Source organism: Salmo salar, chromosome 05, assembly GCF_965601325.2.
Source record: "Salmo salar chromosome 05, fSalSal1, whole genome shotgun sequence".
NCBI classification, from domain to species: domain Eukaryota; kingdom Metazoa; phylum Chordata; class Actinopteri; order Salmoniformes; family Salmonidae; genus Salmo; species Salmo salar.
Genome location: NC_138295.1, coordinates 49,535,294 through 49,561,310, shown reverse-complemented (window position 1 = coordinate 49,561,310; position 26,017 = coordinate 49,535,294). Strand labels below are relative to the sequence as shown.

Sequence of the window (26,017 nt, the reverse complement as noted above, 5' to 3'; positions counted from 1 at the left end):
GGTCAATCAATTCACATATGGTGTCCACGGCACAGCTGGGAGCAGAGGGAGGTCTATAACAGGCAGCAACAGTGAGAGACTGGAGAGTTTCATTTTTTTAAATTAGAAGCTCAAACTGTTTGGACATAGACCTGGAAAGTATGACAGAACTTTGCAGGCTATCTCTGGAATAGATTGCAACTCCTCCCCTTTGGCAGTTCTATCTTGACTGAAAATGTTGTAGTTGGGTATGGAAATCTCAGAATTTTTGGTGGCCTTCCTAAGCCAGGATTCAGACACGGCAAGGACATCAGGGTTGGCGGAGTGTGCTAAAGCAGTGAGGAAAACAAACTTAGGGAGGAGGCTTCTGATGTTAACATGCATGAAACCAAGGCTTTTTCAGTTACAGAAGTCAACAAATGAGAGTGCCTTGGGACATGCAGGGCCTGGATTAACCTCCATATTACCCGAGGAGCAGAGGAGGAGTAGGATGAGGGTACGGCTAAAGGCTATCAAAACTGGTTGTCTAGTGTGTTGGGGACAGAGAATAAAAGGAGCAGATTTCTGGTTGTGGTAGAATAGATTCAGGGCATAATGTACAGACAGGGGTTTGGTGGGGTGAGGGTACAGTGGAGGTAAACCCAGGCACTGAGTGATGATAAGAGAGGTTGCATCTCTGGACGCGCTAGTTATGCTGGATGCGGTCACCGCATGTGTGGGAGGTGGACAAAGGAGGTATCTGAGGCATTTTGAGTGGGACTAGGGGCTCCGCAGTAAACTAAAACAATGATAACTATCCTAAACAACAGTATACAAGGCACATTGACATTTGAGAGAGACATAAAACGAGGCATAAAGCAATCACAGGTGTTGATTGGGAGAGCTAGCTAAGACAACGACGGGTAAGACAACAACAGCTAATCAGCTAAGACAACAACGACAGGTAAAATGGCCATGAATGGGCAGAGAGGGTCAGTTAACCTCACACAGGGCCTGAGTTTGAGGCTGGGGCTGACAGATAAACAAAAAAATAAACAAAATGGAGTACCGTGATTAATGAACAGTCCAGTAGGCATCAGCTATGTAGCCAAGTAATCATAGGGTCCAGTGAACAGCAATAGATGGAACAGAGAAGCCGCAGGGTAGTCGTTACTATGCTAGCAAGCGGGAGACACAGCGTTTAAAGTTAGCAGGCCGGGGTTAGTAGAAGCGTCTGCTCCGACGTCCGGCAAAGGCCGGTTGAGGGACCAGCGGATGGAGTTCCGTCGGCAGACCAGTCGTGGTGGTACGGCGGGGCACCGTGTCGACAAAGGATCCAGGCCAGATGGCGAAAGGGGTATTGTAGTTGTAGTAATTTAGTTTGCTAGCCGGGAGATGCGCCTGGCTCGCGGCTAACTGGTGCTAGCTTCGGGGAAGGGGCGTTAGCCACTATAGCCACTCGGTAGCAGCTAACTAGCAGCGATGATCCGATGCAAAGGTCCAGAGCTTATGGCAAGGATCCGGTGGAGTAGTGGATTCTAGCCGTGTTGGGGTAGAGTCCGGGAGGCATCAGCTGTGTAGCCGAGTGATCACTGAGTAGGCCGGGAGGTGGGCCTGGCTCAGAGCTAGCTTCGGGGCTGGGTCACTTGGTGGCAGCTAGCTAGCTGTGATGATCAGGAATAATGGTCCAGGGCTTACGGCAGGAATCCGGCGTTGTAGTGGAGAAAACAGTCCGATACTGGCAGGCTGGCAAGTATTATCCAGGCTTAAAAAAACGGCTGATGTCTGTGCAGAAGGTTTCTTACGTGCTGTTCCTGATTTTTCCGTAGTGTATTTTTGTGTTGTTTTAGTGATTCACCGTAGCGAAGGCGTAGACTCAGGTTTTCTGGGTCTCTATGTTTTTGTTAATTTCTTTCTTAGGTTTTTGCATTCTTCATCAAACCATTTGTCATTGTTTTTAATTTTCTTAGGTTGTCTCCTTGACATTTTTTGATGTGATAGGAAAGCTAAAATGTTAAATATACTGTTTAGACGTTCTACAGCCAGGTTTACACCTTTACTATTACAGTGACATGTTTTGTCCAGGAAGTTTTCTAAAAGGGATTGATTTTGTTCTTGCCTAATAGTTGTTTGGTAGATTTCTACACTACCTTCCTTCCATCTATAGCATTAATATTGTGCAGTTCCTTTTGGTTTGATGCCTCATGATAGAGTATTGCTCTGTTCAAATAGACTGTGATTTTGCTGCGATGGGGGTTTCAGTGGGCTGACTGTGAATGCTCTGAGAGACTCTGGGTTGAGGTCAGTGATTAAGTAATCTACAGTACTACTGCCAAGGAATGAGCTGTAGATGCACCTAGCATAGGAGACTCCTTGAAGCCTACTATTGACTATGTACAGACCCAGCATGCGACAGAGCTGCAGGAGTTGTGACCCGTTTTTGTTGGTTGTTTTGTCATAGTTGTGTCTATATGGGGCATATTTGGGAGGGAATGCTGTCACCTCCAGGTAGGTATTTGTCCCCGTGTGCTGAGAGTGTCAGGTTCTTGTCCAGTTCTGGCATTTAGGTCACCACAGACTAGTACATCTCCCTGGGCCTGGAAATGGTTGATTTCCCCGTCTAGGATGTTGTCATTGTTAAAGTATGGGGATTCTATTGGGGGGATATAGGTAGCACACATGAGGACATTTTTCTCTGTTCCTTATTAATTTCGAGACGGAAGTAAAATGTTCCTGTTTGGACTAATTTAATAGTGGGTTAGGTTTGCTCTATACCACATTAGCATACCCCCTGAGTCTCTTCCCTGTTTCACACCTGGTAGTTTGGTGGATGGGACTGCCAGCTCTTTGTAACCTAGAGGGCAACCAGTGGGTCCGTCTCCTCTATACCATGTTTCTTGTAGAGTGAGAATGTCTGTATTGTCCTAATGTGTCCTCCTTGTCCTGATTGCAGGTTTATGGGACATAATCACAGTGCACCAGTCCCCTCCAGTCCTCTCTGTCCAGCCTGGAGACACTGTGCGAATTCTCTGTAGAGCCTCACAAGACATTGATAACGATATGACACTTTACCAGTTCAAACCTGTGCAGGCACCCAGAGGCCTCATTCATGATAGTAACCAGAAGTATCCTTACACATCTAGTCGGTTCAGTGGCTTATTGAATGGAGCTCTCACCACCTTCACTATCACAGAGGTCCAGGTTAAGGATGAAGCTGAGTAATACTGCCAACAAAGTGAACAGCTTCCATTCACACAGTGAAATATGGCTGTACAAAAACCTCTGTTAGCTTCTCTCACTTCAGTCCGTTTGTGCGAGTGCCCGGCCAAGCATCCGAGAACTGTCAGGGTTCAATGACCTCTTTCCATCATAGCTGTAGCTGTACTGTAAGCATATCACAATCATAAATAACTGGCAATAGGGTGGCATTAGCCAGTCAAGGCAACACAAACATGGGAATGGAACTGAACTGGCAGCTGGAACGCTGCTGGCCTCTGATCCCATGTACCATCTCCTGCCCTTGTGCACTTGGACAAGGCACTCAACCCCCCACAATTGCTCTTCGTCAAGGGCACTGCACTACAGCTCATCCTGTGCCTCTCAATGTGTGTGTGTGTGTGTGTGTGTGTGTGTGTGTGTGTGTGTGTGTGTGTGTGTGTGTGTGTGTGTGTGTGTGTGTGTGTGTGTACACTCTTAGAAAAAAAGGTGCTATCTAGAACCTAAAAGGGTTCTTTGGCTGTCCCCATAGGAGAATCCTTTAAAGAACACGTTTTATTTCCTGGTAGAACCTAACAGAGGTTTTTTACATGGAACCCAAAAGGGTTCTACCTAGAACCAAAAAGTGTTCTCCTATGGGAACAGCTGAAGAACCCTTTTGGAACCCTTTTTCTACGAGTGCATATCTGGGGTGTTGGGAAAGGCAGGAGACAAATTTCCACTCTAACCAATGGACAATAAAGTATCTATTCTATAGGTCTACAATAACAGAATAAACTACTTCAGACTCGGCCAACAGTGTTATTTGAGCAGTGATCACCATGATGTCAACATTTCAGCTCCTCTTTCTTTGCCCTATGGACAAAAAGTACATATACAAGTTACAAAACTTAAAGCGGAAATCAGAAGTAGAAACAATAGTAAAGTGGTTGCCCCACCCCTGGTTCTGTAATAAGCTGAGGGATGGGTCTGGAAAAATATAACCACTGAAATTCATAGACAGCATTATTTTTAACCATGTTCTGAGGCTATATAGTGTTTGTTTCCATTTTCTTTGTTTACAAACATTGGAGTAAAACAAGCTTATATATTTTTATTTATTTTTTATTTATTTATTATTATATATATATATATATATATATATATATATATATATATTTCTTACCCTTTTTTCGCCCCAATTTCATGGTAGTTACAGTCTTGTCCCATCGCTGCAACTCCCGTACGGACTCGGGAGAGGTGAAGGGACAGAGCCGTGCGTCCTCCGAAACACAACCCAGCCAAGCCGCAATGCTTCTTGACACCATGCCCGCTTAACCCGGAAGCCAGTTGCACCATGATGTGTTGCAGGAAACACCGTACACCTGGGGACCTTGTCAGCGTGGATTGCGCCCGGCCCGCCACAGGAGTCGCTAGTGCTCGATGGGACAAGAACTTCCCTGTCGGCCAAACCCTCCCCTAACCCGGACGACGCTGGGCCAATTGTGCGCCGCCCCATGGGTCTCCCGGTCGCGGCCGTCTGCGACAGAGCCTGGATCTCTAGTGGCACAGCTAGCACTGCGATGCAGTGCCTTAGACTACTGCACCACTCGGGAGGCCTTATATTTTGGTGGGGAACGACAGTTGAACTAAGTGCATGAGGTATTTATAAGTTACATTCTTCAAGAATCAATGGGTACATGTTTTTTTATTTAGAAGTCCAAAAATGTATGTAGCAACTGCTGATTGCCACTTTCAACCTACTAATATAGTTGATAAGTTCCTCTTCCAATAAAGCAGTGATTTGATGAGTTCATGTTCTTTTCTAAACAGCATTATGTGTTTTGTCTTTGTTACACTTCAAAGATGTTCAGCACTGTTCTTCTTGTTGTGTGTCTAGGTTCATGGGGCATCATCACAGTGGACCAGTCCCCTCCGGTCCTCTCTGTCCAGCCTGGAGACACAAGACATTGGCAATGATATGGAGGTGCACCAGTTTAAACCTGGACAGGCACCCAAAACTCTTTTTATGATGGTAACCAGAGGTATTTGTGCACACCCGGTCGGTTCAGTGGCCTCTATACTGGAGCTCTCACCACCTTCACTATCAGTTGAGTACAAGCAGAGGACGAAGCTTAGTATTACTGACCAACACAGTGAAACATTTCCATCCACACAGTGAAATACGGCTGTGCATAAACCTCAGATCACCGTTCTCATATGAGAATGTTGCCAAGCTCCAGTGCACAGTTTAGCTTCATTGAAAAACTGTTCCATGCTTGTAACCTCGGTCTACACTAGACTCTACATTCGGTCAAAACAGCCTCTCTCGTATGTGCTAGAGCTCATATGGACATTTGGGATCTACATTTTCTTATTGAAAACATGTTGTTTCTGGATATTTTGCTTCCATCAATAATGACATATCTACTGTACATGGACAACCTCTCAGACTCTTTATGCAGGAGCTATAAAGTCCCAAGTTACCTGGGACATGATACAGCTGATCCTGGAATAAAGGCTGTTATGATTTTTTATTTATTTACATTGATGGATATTGAATTGAGAAATGGGACCAGGCTAGGAATCACTGTGATGACATGATCAGTATGGGATGATTCCTGGTGCTAAATCTTTCATCTGTATTGAGCTATTTGTGTACACAAAGATACATCCACTGGATTGATCAGTAAGGTAAGGAGTCATGTTTGAAATTGTAATGTTATTGAGTTGGTAAAACAATTTGAAAACAAATCTTTAACTCCCACTGTAAGATTGTTCATAGTTTATAACAAATCAATAGAAATATAATCTCTCTCACTGAAAAGAGTTGTAAAAAATTATGATAAACAATTGAATAGTTACATTAAATGATGGATAATTTGTATCATACTGTAGTGGTTGATATTTGTTTAGAAATTCTGTTAACTAGTTCCGTTCATGGACCAGTGAGTTTAGTGGAGGAGAGGTTTTTGAACAACCTCCTCATCTGTTTAAATCATTGTGGTACAAGTTTGGGCAAACGACCAAACTGATCGTTAAGAGTAAGTTGCAAATATTTCTAGAATGTATCTAATCAATAGACTATATTGTTTATAGACATTTCTGTTATTATTGTAAGTGGAACCATCATGGTGTAATTGTGAACAGATATTTTACTGTAACAAACAACTAATTTAATTATAAACAAGAGTGTATTATTCTTTCAGAGACATTTTGATATTGGCCTCTCTATGCTGCTGAATTGGAATGGATCCATCAAAACACTGCAGCTGTGTACGCTGTTTAATGATTTTCTTTATTTAATCAATTTCATAAATCTAATGTTTTGGTAACACTTTATTTCATCCTATCATATTATACATTTCATGAAGCCTTCATAAATGCTTATAAATGCTTTAAAAATGATAAATGTTCTACATTTTCATGGAATGGAAGGCTTAGAATGCTTATAAATGTTTACACATTTATTCATGATAGTTATTATAATAAAGTGTTACCAATATTTTTCTTAATTATATTGTATTTTACAAATGTACAAAATATATTATTTACATATATTATTATGTAAATCAATAATAGATGTATTGTCTATCTGCATTTATACATATTTCAATCTGTTTATGCTGGAGGCAATGGAAATACTAAGGGGGGGGGGGGGGGTTCTACTAAGGTGACATATGAAATTGTTTTTAGATGGTCATACCATGGATCATTTAGCTATATGATATTGAATTTTAGGACCCCTGTAGGTATCAACATTTTAAATGTTTGATCAAATGTAGAATTTGGCCTTTACTACTATAGCCCATAGAAATGCATAGAATAATGGCAAAATAAATAATAAGGAATAAGGTATTGAAGTGTCTGTCATATATCCACAAGATATAAGAAAGCTCAGGAAATATATGTAATATGGACACATATTTAACTATTTTTTTTGTTAACACAAAACTACTTACATACCTCTTAATTTGTTTTATCCGGTCCCGGGTTACCTTCAGACGAGTTCTGTGACACTAGTGGGGGTCGTAGAGCAAAATGGAGAACACCATCGTGTTCGTGGGAGTCTCCCCATTCCAACGAGTGGTTAAAGCTTTCGGATGCTACAAATGTTTTCACGAGAAGACTGATTTTTCGGGAGGTCTCCTGGTCTGACGAACAGCGCTGTACTGTAGCTCTGCCACTTTCCACCGCAGATACGGAAGGCCAACATAGGCGGATGCGGTGGATTGAGATGCAGCCCAAACAAAAACATATCTCTAGATTAAACAGATTTTTGATGAGGATTTTTTATTATGTTTATTAATCGACTCTTAAGGATTAAACACTTGCCAGTTTGATTTTCAGGTTGTATAATATCTAACCTTTTATTCCAAGAGAATTGTTTTAAATATTTTTTAATTACCATAATGTAGTACATTACCAGATGCTGATGCTTTGCATTTCCATTTATTCATTAATATATTTTCCACAGGTCATGCCACAGCCGCCACTCAGGTCAGTGTGTTTGCCCCAACTGGTAAGGACCTGACCAGAACTGGTGGTCAGACCACGCTGCTGTGTCTGATCAAGTCACTGTGAGCTGGACAATGGATGGGAAGGGTGTCTCCGGAGATCAACAGGACAGCCAGTCTATACGTATTCCTGCTAGGACTTACAGCACAAGCAGCACACTTGCTTTACCCCACTCTTACCTGGGAGTCTGGAGAGAAGTACATCTGCCAGGTCCAGCATTGAGCCAGAGGGAACCCATCACTGGAACTCTTCTGAGGAACCAGTGTGTGATGGAGAAGTTGCATATCTATCTCTGTACTTTCATGAAGTATAGACATACAGCTGGTGTTTTCCCTTCTGCTTTTCAATAGAATGGTTCTCTCACTGTAGCTATAAGTGCATTTGATTACTTTGACTACAACTAACAATGTTTCACTTTAGAAGGCTATTTGAGAAGTGTAATTACTTTTTCATCTGAAAATGACATTTATTAAGAGGCATTTCTCTATTTTCACTTACATTCAATTAAAACGTTAACACATGAATGAATCATCACAATCTATGATGAAATTAAATGGTGTACAATTGTTAGACAGTATCGTTTTTGCTTGACAATAAGCATTTCATTTAAAAAAAAGAAAAATGCCTGAGCGTGACTTTTTGATAGGTTGTTTGATTAGCTTATCGAGACAAGTGGGAGTGCTGGCATGAAACAGGTTCTACTGCATTGCTCATGATAGCGACACATACCACAAAGCCACAACACCATACCTCATTCTCCTGTTGGATGCTCTGTCAAAAAAGATCGGTCATAGAAAATATATAAGCCACTGGCATCTGCAATCCAATGTTGACAAAGTGCCACTTACCCATCCCCAACGCTCCTAAAACCATCCCTGCTGTTGTCCCTATCGTACCTGCCCATGTGGACCACCCCACTGCCACTGATGCTGTGGCCCCAACAGACACCCCTGCTGCCCCTACCACCCCTAACAGTGCCCCTGAGGTCCCTCCCGCTCCCAGCACTACAGGGGAAGAGACCCTCACTACTATCAGAATGACCACTGCCAACCCAGCTGATCCTACTATAACCTTCCCCTTATCTTCCCCCTTGCCCAAAGGGCCTCCTATGGTGGCCCCTAAGCCTAGCTGACATAGCTTTGACACAAAAAATCCTGCGCCCAAGGCCTCTAGAGAAGATCTGTGGTTCATCTGGGTGCTAATGTTCCCTCTTGATATATCGTGACCAACCCTGCGCATTTTGATAGATTCCGACACCACTTCCTGATGTGCGTGCACAGTGAGCACCGCTATGACAAACGTGGCAAACATTCCCATGCACCCTGCAAACATCCAGAAGTAAAAATTTGATGATTTCATGAACATGAAGGACATGAACAGGACCAAAGCTAAAAGGACCACAAACACAAACCGGTAGTCCCCGAATCCAAACACCCCAAATCCTGCTGTGACCATGGCGGTCATAGTCATGGGTATCCCTGAAAACGCCAGGAAATCCATGTATTTCACCACCACTTTGTTGATCTGCTCTTGAATGGTCCTTTGCTTATTTACCTCCTCCATCCATTCTCTCCTCTTTCTCTCCATCTCATTTCTCTCTCTGTGCTGTGCCTCCCAGTTTGCTCTATGCTCCAGGCCCTCTGTCCTCTGTCCTTCCTTGTCCAATGTGACAATTCTCTGCTCAATCTCCACTGTCACTCTGTCTCTCTTCTTCACCTCCCTCGCCTCCATCTCTCTCAGCTCTCTCTCCCTGGCCTCCAGAGAGCTCTGTCCCAGGCGGACACAGGACTCTCCTTGTCTCCATATGAACTTGAGAAGGAAGTGCAAAGCAGGTTTGAGCAGGGTGAATATGCTCAGTGCCCAGAGAAGTCCCACCATCCCTGAGCCCACCACAACTGCCTCAATGACGACTCCAAGTGTTGCTCCACTGGCTGTGGTCCCGAAAGCACCAGCCAGTCCAACTGCGATCCACACAACCACAGATTCTGCCTGGGATGCTCCACCACCACTGCTCCTGGCACCCAGCAATACGGAAGCCATAGCCGCTGCGAATATGACCCCAGCCACCACTGAAGTCATGACTGTGGTTAGTGCCGTTGCTCCCAGGAGGGTACCCAGTCCCAAGGGCCCCACAGTCTGGACTCCGTCAGACACAGGCTTAAGCAGGGCCCCTGAGGTCATCACTGACATAGCCTCATTCACTGGCTCCTCAGTGGCCCCCAGCACACAGCCTCCCACCACTCCCAGGACAAAGCCCAGAACCGCTTCCAACATGGGGCTCCTGGCCTCTGAAACAAAGCAGGAAAAGGGAGGGTCACTGACAAAAACACTGGAGGTGGTATAACAGCTTTGTGGTATAGTTTCTATATATTGCCTGAAGATGTGTAATAAGTAAATATTGATGAAAAAGTAAGTAAGTAAAGAGATCCAATCATCCCTGATATTTAATTGTTAAGTGGTTGGCAATTTGAGTACATTAATCATATTCTTCTATTGTACTTACAGTATTGACAGTATTTATACTGTAGGCCTATGTATTTGTATTGTACCATGCAACTGAATGAAACCACCGTTTGTCACTTCAACTGTGAAGTGCCTGTAGCAAGTGACTGTCAACAGACTTGCCGATCGGGTTTAACCAGCAGAGCTGCCATGCATGGTGCCATGATATGTACTGAAAATGTTGTTCACATTGCTCACATGGTTCCAACACTTACAATACCAGGATTTAGCTAATGTTCAAGCACTTTACTGGATATACTGTATATGTCCCAATGCCTTCCCTCTGAAGCAACAAAGTTGTTCTCCAATACTTGTTTGCTATAAGATGTCACAAAATAAGTACATGGTCAACATTATTCACAGTGTGCTGTCTGCATGTGTATGTCAAGACAAAACAAGAGTTTCCATCTCATTGATAAATAGAATAATTTACATCTTGCGAGGTGCAGTACTTAATGCCAAACATGTCAATTCAAAACCACCTATCAAACTATTTGCCTCATATGAAAAGGTTGTTGCACACTACCTTATACAGCATAGGGAAATCATTCACCACCACCCCCATTATATGAAATTAAAGGTTCAGTAAAATGCAGGTGACTTACTCAGCTTTGATGGAGCCATGATGATACAAGAAGCTCAGTGTACAGTAGATGAGTTCCCGCTTCTTCCAGCGATTACAGTGCAGCCTCTCCTCCAGCCCTTTGTCTCAGGTGAGACCCTAGCTCTGTCTGTGTGTGATACAGGTGAAGTACTCCTCTGCTCCCTTTTTGAGAGGCTGACTAGAACAGGATGTACCCATCAACTGTTCCACGAATTCTCCCATCATTCTGTTCATACTAATCTCCAGGATCTCTACTACATCAAATGACTATCAACACTCACATGAGCATCAACGTTCTTCCTTTATCTGGCATCTGCCCTGACTCCTCCCTGTCCCTGTCCTGTCATTCATCCACCCTACTGGTGTGTGAAGATAAAATAAGATAAAGATATAGTAGTAATGTATTAATCTTTATTCATACGCTTTCTTGCGTAAGTGTAATAGAGTTCAAGTGCCTGTGCAGTTGTCTAAATGGGTTTGAATAAAAGAAGGCAGCTCAAATGACAAAATATTTGTCATTGTATAAGTACATTTTGACGAATTAGACTCAGAAATAGTTTTTCAGGGACCATGATCAGAGTGAAATCCAGTGACATCCAATATGGATGGTTGTAAACAGTATATTTCCAGTCCACCCAGCTGACCCCAGTTCAGTTGTTAGTAGATCTGCTGCTCCCAGCACCATAGCCCCTAATGCCACTAAAGCCAAGGCAGCTGAACTATGTTCTCCTCATCTAAGCAAACACTAGTATTGGCAAGGCTAGCGTTCGCACCAGAGCTGTATCTACTTTGCGCAATGTCACTGTTAGGTCTCCCAAAATGGTGCCAATCACTGACCCAAAAACTGCCAGCCCAAGTCCCATCTATGAATGTTGTTTCCCTACGACCATAACAATTGCTTCTAGATTCACCCCCGATGCCCCAGCCATGCCCATCAGCAAACCTATCGTTCCTCCAGTACTAAGGTACGAGTCTCCTTCATGGCCAACCAGTGACATATCCACCTGTATGTTGTTGAGCACCACAACCGTCATAAGAGATATACTCATAGAAACCCAGCCAGCTCTGTCTGCCTCCATGGAGGTAACTGAAACTGCCCCCAGAACAGAGCCAACCACCCCAACTAACATCACTGCAGTATGAACCTGTGTGTCATGGATGTTTCAAACTGAGGGTGACTGCCTTCCTCAGCACTCTTGCCAAACCGACAAACTGTCCACACAGGGCTCAATTCCCTGCAACTGTACTTGGTTTCCCCAAGATAATTTCTGCCAAAAAGGTCAGATGACCAGCTATAGGTAACAGAAAAATGCCTGCTAAAGGAATGGAAGGCAGGACACCCCCAGGAGACCTTGTAAACACTGCCAGCCAAACTCCTATACGCATAGTCATGAATGCCACAGCCATGAATAACAGCAACAGTCCAATCTGACTAGTTGTCGTTGGCCTCTTTATTTGCCGTCTCAAGGGAAGTAAGGAGAAGCTGAGAATCAGTCCCATGACACAAAGCCCTTTGGGTCCCACTGTCATCAAAGTAGATTCTAGTACTGCAAATTAAGTCTTACCCATTTGTGGCAGTCTGTAAGAAGATACAGCTACTAACAACCTGTAAAAAAACAGGCCTACAACAAGAAAATAGTGCTGTCTCAATTGATTCCAGTTGGCTAGACAGTGGGGAGACAGTGCGGACTTCATCAGAGTGCAACGCATGCTGAACGCGGAACAAGAGAGAGCTCAGTTTGCTGTTTTGAATGTTTCTGAAAAGGTTTTTCCTTGAAAAAACTACTATCTGTCCCAGGACACTGACAAACCATAAAGTCTGAAGAGCTGATGCTTGGCGAAGCAGCTAGCCTAGCTACTAGCTATCAAGCTAGCCAGGTTTCCTTGACAGTTTGAACACAGCCCGCTACCGTGGATAGTCCCAGACTTGTGGCTGTTTGAATCCCTGCTGTTTGTTGCTGTTTCCATCGGCCCTGCGAGCTGTGCTGGCTGGAATTGTGTGGAGCACCAGTGTTAGTCTACGTTGCTACCATCATGCCGCCCAAAGTTAAAGAAGGTTGGAGTAATGGAGGGGACAGTGTTTCGTTATCACAGGTGAGTGATCTTTTAAATCAACAAAAATATGTCTACAAACAATTGTTACAGCAACAGGAAAATAGCTGTCACGTGTTGCTCGCCCTTGTTTCCCCCTAACTGGAGACCAGCCCATTTTGTGTTTATTTATTTAGAGTTTGCAGGGATCTTTATTCTACATCTACTATCTTTATTGGCATACATTATTTTAGCCTGTGCTTTCCTTGGTGTTCTGTGCCTTTCTTTTGTGTGTCTCCTAATTATAGTGTCCTCCCATTTGGCTGGTCTCCATGGGGATCGGCACACTCCTAATTTACACACCTAAACCTAATGCCCTTAATGAGCCATGTTCCCTGTACAAAAAGGTGCTCCCAGCTCACTTCAGCCCTTCTTCTGATGTTGAGAACAACCATTATTACAGAGGCTGCTGCTGCCATGCCACCGTGCTACCGCTAGACGACCGCAACAGAGCCATGCTGTCACCTAGAGGGGCAGTGGAGGACAGAGCCGAATGAAGAGTGTTACGATGCACAAAGCCCAGAAGGGCTTTCCTGAACTGAGTGAATGCAGATTAAGTGCTACAGAGAGAATGCTGGCCCCTCACCCCTGCTCTGGTCATTGTGCCAGTGGCTAGGCAGCATGTATCAATGATGGAGTGATGCGACGGGCAATCTACCCCCTACATTTTTATATATATATATATATATATATAGGTGGACACCCAATGGATGGACAATGCACAGTGGTGGTGCCCATATTTGTTCTACCTTAGCAGCAGCCAGGATTTAATCATAGGACTGAGTGTTTGTGTGGGCCGTTTGTGTGCTGAACTTTTGTAAACCCCTGAGGCCTCAAGTAAAGCGAATCTAAACTCTTATTAAACATTGTCTGTGTGTTGACCTGGGATCGTACTTATCTTTGTCCAAATACTGCTGGGCTCAACTAACAAAATAATGGATGATCTGACCAGATAGGTCCAAGACCTAAGAACAGTTCAGAGTTCACCCAGGAAGAGGTGCATGTCTTGAATGAGACTTGCAGCAAGAAGACAACAAACTAAGTCCACGCAAGATGACATCAGCAATGTCTGTGAATCATTATTACAGATGACTGGGAAAACAGACTTGTCTAGAGGGACAATTTAGGAGGAATAACAGTTACCAGACTCTCCACAGGTCTGAAAAAACCTGTAACCAGCCCAGGTGATAGACCCAGGCCAATAGTTGTCAGGTTCAAGGACAAGATGGTTGTTCTGGAGAGAGGCAAGAACTTGAGAGGAACCATCTTCCTCAATGAAGATGTGCAGAAAGAACTTATCCCAGCTATGAAAGTTGCCAGAGATCATGAGGACATTGCTTACATCTGCTACGACAAGCTCATTGTCCACCCTCCCTCTCAAAAGCCTGGGGGGAGTGAGAGACAAACTTCTGGGTCAGTAACTTCAGCACATCACACACACCAACTGACACAAGTCCCTGATTGACTGACTCTATAAGCTAAACAATGTTTATTTTTTTGGTGAGCTACCTAAGGGCTAAGTATAGCCCATATTAATATATGTAGCTTTAGAAATAAGGTTCAAGAAATCAATAACTTGCTAACATCGGATAACATTCACACAATGGCCATCTCTGAAACTTACTTAGATAATTATTTTTATATAGCAGTAGCAATACAAGGACATAACATCTACAGAAAATACAGGAGTTCTTATGGTGGAGGTTTTGCTGTATATGTTAAGATACATATTCCTGTAAAGCTTAGAGGACCTTATGTCAAATGTTGAAGTGTTGTGGTTGCAAGTTCACCTGCCTCATCTAAAGCCTTTTGTTTTGGGGTGCTGCTATAGGCTGCCAAGTGCTAAGTCAGTATTTGGATCAGTTCCCATTGGCTGTAGTGACCATAACATTGTGGCAATAACAAGAAGTGCCAAAGGGTGGGCCTAAAGTAATTTATAAGAGATCATACAACTCTTTTGTTGAAGATGTAAATCATTAATGTTGGTCTAATGTGTATGAGGAAGGGAATCCAGATGCAGCACTGGAGGTATTTGTAAGCCAAGATATATTACATAAACAAATGGAAAAATACTTTGGTGTACCTTAAATGATATCAAGGGCAGAAAACCCAACTTAAACTCCAATGTTCATTGAAGTTGATGGTTCATTTATAACAAAACCTTCCGATATTGCCAATTATTTCAATGACTTTCAATAGTAAAGTAGAAAAACTCAAGTGAAATGACAACATTGAAAAGTGAACCCTCATAATGAAAGAGAAGGATTGCTGTTTTGAATTTGGTCAAGTCCATGTGGGAGAAGTGGTAGGCTATTGTTATCATTAATAACGATAAGCCACCAGGAATAGACAACCTTGATGGGAAACTATTAAGAATGGTAGCAGACTGTATTGCCCCCTCCCCCTATTTGCTGTATCTTTGACCAAAGCCAAAATGAGTGTGTTTGTCCACAGTTGTGGAAGGAAGCTAAACTAATTCCACTGCCCAAAAGCTGCCCAATCAGTTTGCTGCCTGTTCTTAGTAAACTGATGAAGAGAATTGTATTATCAACTGGAGTACAAAATCGAAAAGCCCCAATAGTATTATTTTTGGCTGTTAGAAAACCAAAAAGGAAATTAATCTGTGGCTGCAGCCTGATGTCCCAGTCATCCATCCCTCTGGAGCAAGATGGAAAGGAAAGAGAGGAGATCCATCATGAATCCAATACATCAAGGGAGTTTAATTCTACAATTAATAAATCAATCGCTAGTATTATAATTTGATAGTTAGTAATGGAGTTAATCGGTTCCTTTCTGTCCTCACCGCTCTCATTTTCCTTTGACTTAAACTTTCTGGCCAATGTTAGCAGGGCTCAAGACTAACCTTTTTCATCACCATCCCAATTGTTTTTTTGTTTTTTTTATATATGCCAGGTTGGGTCTACTCTAGGACCTATAGGTCATTCATAGTGATTTAATGTTAATTATCCTACATTATAGTTGTCAAACATAACTGGCGTTTAGCCGATATTTATGGAATTAAAAGTCTGTTTGGCTATATTTTCTGTTGCCTCCCTCATGTCAGCATCGGTGTGGACATGAGGCTGTAGCCAATACACAACCTAGGCTGCACTATTACATTTAGGCTAATTATTTATGTACACTACATTTATGCTAAATATAATTCCAATGTTCTTTTTAGAGGCATTTTTTGGGGGAATTTCTGGCTCAGTTGGCAGCCCATTTAAGCCTATCTATTTCAGTAGTAATCTACTCTTATCTTTTTAAAACTTCTTCGGGATCGGTGTCCCATCCACTGGACGGTTGAGCTAACATAGGCTAATTCGATTAGCATGAGGTTGTAAGTAACAAGAACATTTCCCAGGACATAGACATATCTGATATTGGCAGAAAGCTTAACCCTTGTGTTGTCTTAAGGGTCAAAAATGACCCGCCACTTTGTTTAACATTAGAGAGAACCCCATAAATGATCTTGAATCAGTTATAGAACCCATTGCCCTTTATGGTTGTGAGGTCAAGGGTCCGCTCACCAACCAAGAATTCACAAACACCAAATTGAGACTCTGCATGGAGAAGTCTGCAAAAACATCCTCCCTGTACAACGTAAAACACCAAATAATGCACGCAGAGCAGAATTATGTCGATACCCGCTAATGATCCAAATCCAGAAAAGAGCTGTTAAATTCTACAACCACCTAAAATTAAAACAAAGCCATGACCTACAGAGATATTACATAGAGAAGAGTCCCCTAAGCAAGCTGGTCCTGGAGCTCTGTTCCCAAACACAAACAGACCCCACAGAGCCACAGGACAGCAACAGCAACGCATTTAGACCCAACCAAATCATGAGAAAACTAAAATATACTTACTTGACAAATTGGAAGGAATTTACAAAAAGACAGCGCAAACGGGAATGCTATTCGGCCCTATATAGAGAGTACACAGTGGCGGAATATCTGACCACTGTGACTGACCCACAATTAAGGAAAGCTTTGACTATGTACATGCTCAGTGAGCATAGCCTTGCTATTGAGAGAGGCCGTCGTAGGCAGACAAGGCTCTCAAGAGAAGACAGGCTATGTGCACACAAATTGAGGTGGAAACTAAGTTGCACTTCCTAACCTCCTGCCAAATGTATGACCATATCAGAGATTCATATTTCCCTCAGATTACACAGACCCACAAAGAATTTGAAAACAAATCCAATTTTGATAAACTCCCAAATGTATTGGGTGAAATACCACAGTTTGCCATCACAGCAGCAAGATTTGTGACCTGTTGCCACAAGAAAAGGGCAACCAGTGAAGGAAAAACACCATTGTAAATACAACCCATATTTACAGTATGTTTATTTATTTTCCCTTTTGTACTGGAACTATTTGCACATAACCATACTATGACATTTGAAATGTCTCTATTCTTCTGATACTTTTGTGAGTGTAATGTTTACTGTTAATATTTTATTTATTTCACTTTTGTTTTATCTACTGTATTTCACTTGCTTTGGCAATGTAAAAATGTGTTTCCCATGCCAATAAATCCCATTGAATTATATGGTGTGATTAGAATCACTCATGTTTCAGTCATGATCATTTGATATATGTGGAGTTAGAAGCTGTGCACAAAATATGTGTGAAGCAGCATTCTTAGTTCAATTGCTATGTGCTGCTAAACTAGTAACCATCAATCCCTCCCCCTCTGGTTGCCATGTGACAGAGATAAGTCACATGACCCAGGCTCCGTGTACAGGAAATAGAGACCAGCAAGAGAAAATAGAAAGAAAGTAGCTACAGTGAGGAATTTGCACCAATAAAGTGGGTTTACTGACTGCAAAAGTAAAACATTGAGCAGGTATAGTACCCCAATTTAGTTTTGTAATATAATTTGTAATACAACATTATTGAATAAGGACTTATTTCCTTTTACTGCTTCAATGTTGGTGATCTGATTCTTGATTTACCAGAATCTTGCAGGCTTCATAATCTGTTATTATGGTATGTAATGATCAACCCATGTGCAGACTCAGGGCAAAGTGCTTTCTGGCTAAACAGTTTTTTCACTTTCCCAGTTAACCAAGATCAGTATTGTAGACACCAAGATCAGTATTGTAGACACCAAGATCAGTATTGTAGACACCAAGATCAGTATTGTAGACACCACAAATATGATCCGTGCATCAAATCTGGGTGGTGCTTTCAGTTTATCTTTGCTGGGCAATACAATTTGTTGTTTGTTTTGCAGACTTTGTTCTGCGACCTAAATATAAACATCTAGGACAAACCTTACAGTTGCTTTGCATATCACTATTTCTCCTCAGAGATGAAGCTGTTGACAGTGATTTTCCTGCTGGCATTAACCTCAGCTACCTCTGCTTTGGACAATGGTTTGATGAGGACCCCACCCATGGGATGGATGTCTTGGGAGCGTTTTCGCTGTAATATCGACTGTGAGAATGATCCCAAGAACTGCATCAGGTACATAATGGTAGACATATTTATGTGCAGTTTTACAGACTGACTCTGCAGTCACTCCTATTGTAGCGCTATTAACCTCATCCCCAGGCTAATTGCAACCGCATATCAGGTAGCTTCCCTGTATACAGATTAAGATTTCAATCGAGAATCTCTTTTGAAGATAATTTTTTGTCTATAACTAGGCTTAATCTGTGTCCGATAAACTGGCCAATAGTGTATAACTCGACAGATGGTGACCAAGCTGGTGGACGAGACTATTGAGGTGTATATAGGCCTGGGTTACTTGTAGATTAATTTTCTTCTCATAGTGATTCTGATATTAATAGGATGCTGAACATTTTACATCAAATAATATAATTGCATGAATATATGAATATCTCCCTACAGTGAGAATCTCTTCAGAGACATGGCAGACAGACTGGCTGAGGATGGGTGGAAAGAGATGGGATATGATCATGTCATGATAGATGACTGTTGGTCCTCCATGCTCCGGGATAAAGATGGACGGCTGCAGCCTGACCCACAAAGGTTAGCCTCTCTCTCACCCTTCTCCTAACTCTCTCCATCTTTGACTTTCTTCCTTATTTCCTGGCCTTCTACCTCTTCCTTACCCTCTCCATTTTTGCCATTCCTTCTCTTCTTCCCATTCAACCTAAATTAAAGACTGTAAATCTGGTGTACTAAAACTGTGCTGCTTGTAATGAATACATTAGCATGGGTTAATAAAGGATATTGACTTGAGTTTAAGGTCTTATCTACTACAACATTATAAAAGGACAGTATTAGGTATGAGACCCAAGGCTTCACTGCCATCTCTCTAACCCCAGGTTCCCTGGGGGCATTGCCAAGCTGGCGAGGTACCTCCATGACCGCGGCCTGAAGCTGGGCATCTATGGGGACCTGGGCACACACACCTGTGGAGGGTACCCTGGCACCACGCTGGACAAGATTGATACTGATGCCCAGACGTTCGCTAGTTGGGGTGTGGACTTCCTGAAGTTGGATGGCTGTTACTCCAATGAAGAGGAGCAACAGAAGGGTTAGTGAATCTTGAGGGTGAACTGTAACTGTACATTGGGAGTTACTATATAGAGTGTATCAGCATTGGTGGTCCTTTGGGTAGACTGGCATGGTAGTATTTAAAGAGATGGGTGCAAGAGAGGGTAGAGGGAAATAGACTCAGAGGGGGGATAGTGTGGATTTCTATTGACGCGTACTATGTTCTTCTGTCATACAGGTTACCCTCTCATGTCCAAGGCTTTGAATGCAACAGGCCGTCCAATTGGCTACTCCTGTAGTTGGCCAGCCTATCGGGGTGGACTCCCTCACAGTGTATGTTTCATTATGCTACCGGTGACACAATAACAGAAATAAGGGACCACGCATGCCCCCTGGCGATGGGGGTTTGAGCCCTGGCTCGGCGGATTGTCTGTGCCCTTCCTCTCTGTCTCCCTAGCCTTTGCTTCCTACTGTGCTGTCATGAAAATAATAACATACAGAAGGAGATCAAAAAATAAATAAGGGTTAGTGAATAGCTATGTGTTGCAAAGATGTTTAGTTTTACAATAACAATCATGGCTTGGAGGAAAAGGTAATGGATGACCCTTCTCTTTGATTAATGCTCCATTCATTGTCATATTTTCACTGATTCTATTCATGGTTTTTTTCCCCGCATGAGCTCCTTTTGCATAGTTACAAGTATTCCGCGACAGCACTTCTGTAGTTAAATGAGAACCTGTTGCTCCTTCACGTTTGATCCATCACTCAGATCATTCTTGATCAGAGGTGTTTGATGATTGTTTTTTCCCCTGAAGAATCAGGATGTCTTCCAAAGACAGGCAGGCAACAGTATCAAATCTAATGTCTTTATAACATTTGTACCCCTTTGGAAACAAATCAAGGTGCATTTAAATACATTTTTATTGCTCACAAACACTCATGCAGTCCATATCTCTTTTTTCTTCAGGTGAATTACACTCTGCTGGGGGAAATCTGTAACCTGTGGCGTAACTATGACGACATTCAGGACTCATGGGACAGTGTACAAGACATTACAGACTGGTTCTTTGACAACCAGGAGATACTGCAGCCTGAAGCCGGCCCTGGACGCTGGAACGATCCTGACATGGTCTGTCCGCTGTCTTTCCTATGTCTGACCATTGTCTGTCCCTTACTTAGACCAATCCCTCTGTCCTTCTTTCTGTGCTCTCCTCTCTGTTCGTGTCTAATACTGTACTCTCCTCAGAATTGTATTGGTTGAGTTTTCACCCTATTTCACATTTACTTTGGTCAGTATCATACATTTATTGAAGCCTGTATACATTACTTGCTGATTGTCGCAGTATTGCCAAGTGTCACTCTTACCCCGTCCACCTCTCTTGTCAATATTCACCTTGTTCCTGCATTGTTTTATTTATTTAATACGTGTATTTGTTCCACCATCAGTATTGTTGTACAACTCATTAACCTTACATATTTATAATTTTTCTCTCCCAGCTGATCATAGGAAACTTTGGCCTCAGTGTGGACCAATCACGCTCTCAGATGGCTCTTTGGGCGATCATGGCTGCACCTCTCATTATGTCTAACAACCTTCGAACCCTAAGCAGTGAGGCCAGGGCCATCCTGCAAAATGGAGCCGCCATCGCCATCAACCAGGACCCGATGGGCGTCCAGGGAAGACGCTTGCTACAGGTGACCCTCAATGACAAAATTACACATTTGTTTATGATTCTGACAGTATGAAATTCACTTCATTCAGACAGTTGGGAGACAGGCAAGTGGGAGAACAGTAGGAAGGGGATTGAACCCTGGTCTCCAATTGGGAGTAGAGTATGTGACTGGCAGGGAGCGTTACTGCTAGACCACGGTCTCTGCACGAAATTCACTGTTTACTCTCCTTTTTTTTGTCTGCATGTCACTCTTTTTTTCAGGAGAGGAGTCATATTGAAGTGTACTGGCGACCCCTCTCCCAGTCGGCCAGTGCTCTGGTGTTCCTCAGCCGTCGCCAGGACATGCCCTATCGCTACCACACCTCCCTGGCCAAGTTAAACTACACAGCAGGCAGCTACGAGGTGTGCTCCTCTTTCCTGGTTCTTTTCCTAGTTCTCTCCAACCACATTGTAGCGCATGATAACTCTATTTCTTCCAGCGCATGATGACAGTATTTATTCCTGTTGAGGGAAGTGGAAGTTTGAGCTGTGAGCTGTGTTTTTGTAAGTGACCCATATTGTACCTCTTCATTTGTACTCTTCTATATCTTTCAGGCTTATGACGTATTCACTGGGAAAACATTGAGTGGACTGTCTGCCACCACAGAGTTCACCGTCTCCATCAACCCCTCAGGAGTCGTCATGTGGTACGTCTATCCCAAAATGCACCATGAGCATACGCAGGATGATGGTAGATACCCCTACATCCGACAGAAATACAGGATGTCCTCCTCGCTCCGCTTCCATATGCCGAGGGTTGTGCCTCCTAGTCTGCTCTGAGGGGACACGAAGTAAGCAAGCAGGAGGGCGAATCTGTTGTTTTAAGAAGTCCTCCATCAATCCAGATCCAATCAAAGATATTTGAATCAGGAAGATTAATGATTTCTTTTTGCGCTGTTGTGTTTTAACCCATATGTAATCTTGGCAACCCAGAACTTAAATCGTACGCCAGCTACTTGGTTAAGGTCTTGGGGTAGACGAAAGAGAAAAGATACTAGAACCAGTGGCGGAAACAGGTCGGCAGCTTCATCACCGTCTCTGTCTGAAACAATTTATGTTATGTGTGTCTGCCCACGAGAGATTAAACCATGTGTAATGTTTGAACATTCATAAAAAGTAGATTTTGTATTTTGTTGTATGACTTTATTCTAACAGGAAGGAGCGGTTCATATATTGCCTATGTTTTAAAAAAAGAAGGGTGTAATAAGGTGCAGAATTGAGACTGCATAGAGTAAGATGATGAATGAAACATGCCATTAAGACTTCAATGTTTGCACTTTCAGTCATGCAATAGTGTACAAGGTTTGGAGCTGTGTCAAAAGAGGAAGTGTGTGCCCATAGCAGTCATTCCCCCTTTCCACCACTGAGTGGCAGTGTAGACAGATGTCCACAACAACCATTAGTGGGTTCGCTTTACCCTTGAAACACCAGCATGGCTATATCACAGGAGATTAGGTTGCACAAGGAAATTAGATGTTGTGCTCCAGATTAGGCCAAGCATGTTTATTTAGTGATGGGATAAACTGCTGGTGATGTGTCAGTATGGAGAGATCAGATTGCTTCCCAGTCAATGCCGGTCTGATAGGGCTTGTGGATAAGCGATATGGTGTGTCTTGTTGGTATAACTTCTAGGTAGGTATGCCTTATGTCAGTTCTGTGAAGGTGGCACACATGCATACACACATCTACCCGGTACAGCCAGAAGAGGATGGGCCACCCCTCTGAGATGGGTTTGATTAAACATGATCAAACCTGCACATCAAATCACATGAACATATGTTATACAAGGGACACCAATTCACTTATCAATAACTCTGAGGCTCTCACACACGTACATGTTATACCAAACCATCACACATCCTTACTCATCTCCAGTCCGCATACATTTTTTTAGCCTGTTCCTCTCTCTTCCAAATGGTCCTCTTCTTTCCCTCTGGCCTCCCTCTGTTTCGGCATACGTGTAAGGAGGGAGCATCAAGGCTGGCAGGAGTCCTGGCATCCTCTCCTGGTACAGAGCACCTCTGTCCACAGTGCTTTGTCTGTGTGTTTCTGTGTATGTTATTTTCCATGTGCCCATACAGTAAGAACAAAATGTTTCACTGTGGGTGCATGAGTGTGTGTCATGCCATGCCATGTCGTTATGTTCCATTCTGTCTATATGACACTGAAATTAGCAGGTTTATGTGTTGGCTGTGCTACACTGCAGTCCAGATCTCAGAGAAGGCCTTCAAACTGTCCTCCATACATTATCACAGACGTTATCCTAAATTCTAGAGGCAAGCCGTGTTTTTGGGCAGTAATAAGCAATTTAACCACTTTACCCATACCCTAACTAAGCCTAAACCTAGCCGTAACCTTAATCCTAATTGTAACAGAATTCTTGTGCCTCATTTTTAGCTAATTTCAGTAACTTCCAGGTCTGCAATAATGGTGAACGGGAGAGGTGGCAGGAGGAAGAGGCAAACTAGCCAACCAGAGCTCAGATCTTAGCATGTTGTGGCAAGTTTGTAGGTCTACTCTATGTTTTACCTCCATATTTTCCTCTATTTTTCCTCCATTCCTCCACAGAAATCCTCCTGAACTCTTATACTGTCCTCCATACATTACCACAGAAATCCTCCTGCACTCGGAAGAAAGTCACAACAGCCAGGTCACACAACAGATGCCTCCCAGTAAGACAGCGTCTCCCGGGCTGTGCAGTATATGGCATCCACTGCCACCCCCATCCGCAGCCCCAGTGCTCAGCCCGGTCTTTATTGTGTCGTAAAACAGGAGGCATGCGGTGCCCAGGTCTCATAGAGGATGTCACACAGGTGTTCCTATGCAGCCCTGTGATGTGGGCTCTATGGATGCTGCACATTGGGGATTCTGTGGGATAATGCTATGAGCAGTTCTCATATACAGTTATCAGACTGTCACACAGCAGTATTAGATCTATGAGGGCCTTGTGGAACTGAATTAAAACCACAGAGAAGGAGAAATCTAAATTGCGTCATCCAGTGGTCACGTGGCCAATAAAATGGGCTCACGTACAAGAGACACATGCAACAATTACAGTGCTGCATTCAGAAGCTTTTGGATTCGGAATTAGATCATGTTTTTTGCTGATATAGAATGGAAAGAGTGAGCATAATATGCGGTAGGGGACTTTGTGAACTGCTTTGTTTTGGTGAAATGGGCCGGTCCCTCCTGCTCCATCTATGACAGCGAACAGATGAAGGGGCCGATTGTCATTCTGTTGCGGAACCCATCGGAGCTTGGCAAGGGCAGCTGCTCCACAAACTCTGTGGTCGACTTTGACTTTGAGGTACCCATTGTGTTTGGTGTCATCTGTTCATCTGAGTTCAATGTTTCCAAAATGCTGTATTGTAAATGTCATCAAGGGAAGAAATAATACACCATACACACGCTCAGCCATGCATACACACACACACACACACACACACACACACACACACACACACACACACACACACACACACACACACACACACAATGACACTGGTGATGTTTGTCATGTGTCTGATTAGGGCCCATGTGGGAATCAAACCCCTCCGCACTCTTCCGATGTCCGGAATCTCGTCTCAGAAATCCAACACTTACCCCATTGTTACACTGTCTCATTAGGCTAGAGTAGAGAGAGAGAGAGAATTGTGGCAAGCGAGACAGGCTGGTATTGAGAAATGTATCCCTGACTGTACTCACGTAGACACTGTCTCTCTTTCTTCCTCTGACTCTCTCTCTCCTCTCTATTTCTCTCTTACTCTTTCTCCCGCTTTCTCTCTCACTCCCTCCACCATCCTCACCTGCTGCATTGCTGTGAGGAGATGGCTTTATCCTGCCTCCCTCACACTGCTCCTTTTGAAGAAAAGCCTCTCTTTCTTTCCTCTGTCTGTTTCATCCTCAGGGAGCTGCAGGTGGAGGAAATAGGCCATGCCCGTTAAAAGAGGAGTGGTTGAAAAGTGAGAGTGACTGAAAGGGCTGGAGCAGCTCACAGTCACATCAAAATGATGGCTGACATGGTGGAAAAGATATACAAAAATAGCCCTCTATCCCAACCACCATTTTCTAGCCACAACACAGCACCTGATGTAAACACCCACATCATAGCACCTACAATCACAGACGAGTCATTTTGCACTTTTCAAATATAGCCTAGTCTTCCAGAGTCAGACTAAAAACCACATATATCATGTGAAGAGAGATGAGCCAGTCTAGTTGTCTCCTCACATCTCCACCCCATCTTCTTCTCCGGCTGCTTATTCCCGCAGATATCTGGCACCTCAGCGGTTCTCTGCCCTATTGTGGCGTCCTGGCCTGCTTTTATTTATAGCCCCTGATGGGAAGTCATCTGTTCAAATAAACCTGGAGACTGTTCTGCAAATAGGATTCAGGTGTTTCTTCAACTTTCTGCTTTTTTAATGGCATTCGTACATGCTGCTAGGTAAACCTGCTGCTGTTTTAGCTGGAGTCACTGAAAAGGGGTGCGTGTGCGTGGGTATTTATGTGTGCCCTGTGTGTGCCTGTGAGTGTGCATGCATGTGCTAAATGACAGCCTTAAGTAGTTTAGAAGAGTGGGTGCTTTCTATAAGGGAATTTTCCCTGGGGAAATAAAAATGCCAGGGTAGAGCGCATCCCTAAAACCCCACAGCATTCAAATGTATTATCTCCTGTAGCTTGACCACACTGCTCTTCTACCCTGTTTCCTCTTGGCCTACATTCAAGTTTAATATAAGACAAAAATCTGTACAGAGCTCTCCATTGTGAATTAAACTTCTCCTCTCATGTGGTTTTACCTTTATTTAACTAGGCAAGTCAATTAAGAACAAATTCTTATTTTCAATGGTGGCCTAGGAACAGTGGGTTAACTGCCTGTTCAGGGGCAGAAGGACAGATTTGTACCTTGTCAGCTCGGGGATTCAAACTTGCAACCTTTCGGTTACTATTCTAACACTAACCACTAG

General features: G+C 43.2%; 2 protein-coding genes and 1 long non-coding RNA gene across 3 annotated transcripts; 2 read left to right on the top strand and 1 right to left on the bottom strand.

Annotated features, from left to right (window-relative positions):
• The first annotated feature begins 209 nt into the window (after positions 1 to 209).
• On the top strand, positions 210 to 7,011 carry LOC123743114 (uncharacterized). The gene is made up of 3 exons (XR_014392336.1): positions 210 to 881; positions 4,367 to 4,815; positions 5,054 to 7,011. It is a non-coding gene; the product is annotated as an uncharacterized LOC123743114 (long non-coding RNA).
• Positions 7,012 to 8,112: 1,101 nt separating this feature from the next.
• On the bottom strand, positions 8,113 to 11,061 carry LOC106605017 (uncharacterized). The gene is made up of 2 exons (XM_014200234.3): positions 10,779 to 11,061; positions 8,113 to 9,959 (listed from the first exon to the last, which is right to left on the bottom strand). The coding sequence occupies exons 1-2, from the start codon at positions 10,795 to 10,797 to the stop codon at positions 8,446 to 8,448; spliced, it is 1,533 nt and encodes a 510-aa protein (XP_014055709.1). The 5' UTR covers positions 10,798 to 11,061; the 3' UTR covers positions 8,113 to 8,445.
• Positions 11,062 to 17,592: 6,531 nt separating this feature from the next.
• LOC106605016 (alpha-N-acetylgalactosaminidase) lies at positions 17,593 to 22,179 on the top strand. The gene is made up of 9 exons (XM_014200233.2): positions 17,593 to 17,719; positions 18,186 to 18,342; positions 18,730 to 18,870; positions 19,170 to 19,381; positions 19,580 to 19,674; positions 20,309 to 20,470; positions 20,839 to 21,036; positions 21,276 to 21,416; positions 21,609 to 22,179. The coding sequence occupies exons 2-9, from the start codon at positions 18,188 to 18,190 to the stop codon at positions 21,831 to 21,833; spliced, it is 1,329 nt and encodes a 442-aa protein (XP_014055708.2). The 5' UTR covers positions 17,593 to 17,719; positions 18,186 to 18,187; the 3' UTR covers positions 21,834 to 22,179.
• Positions 22,180 to 26,017: the final 3,838 nt, after the last annotated feature.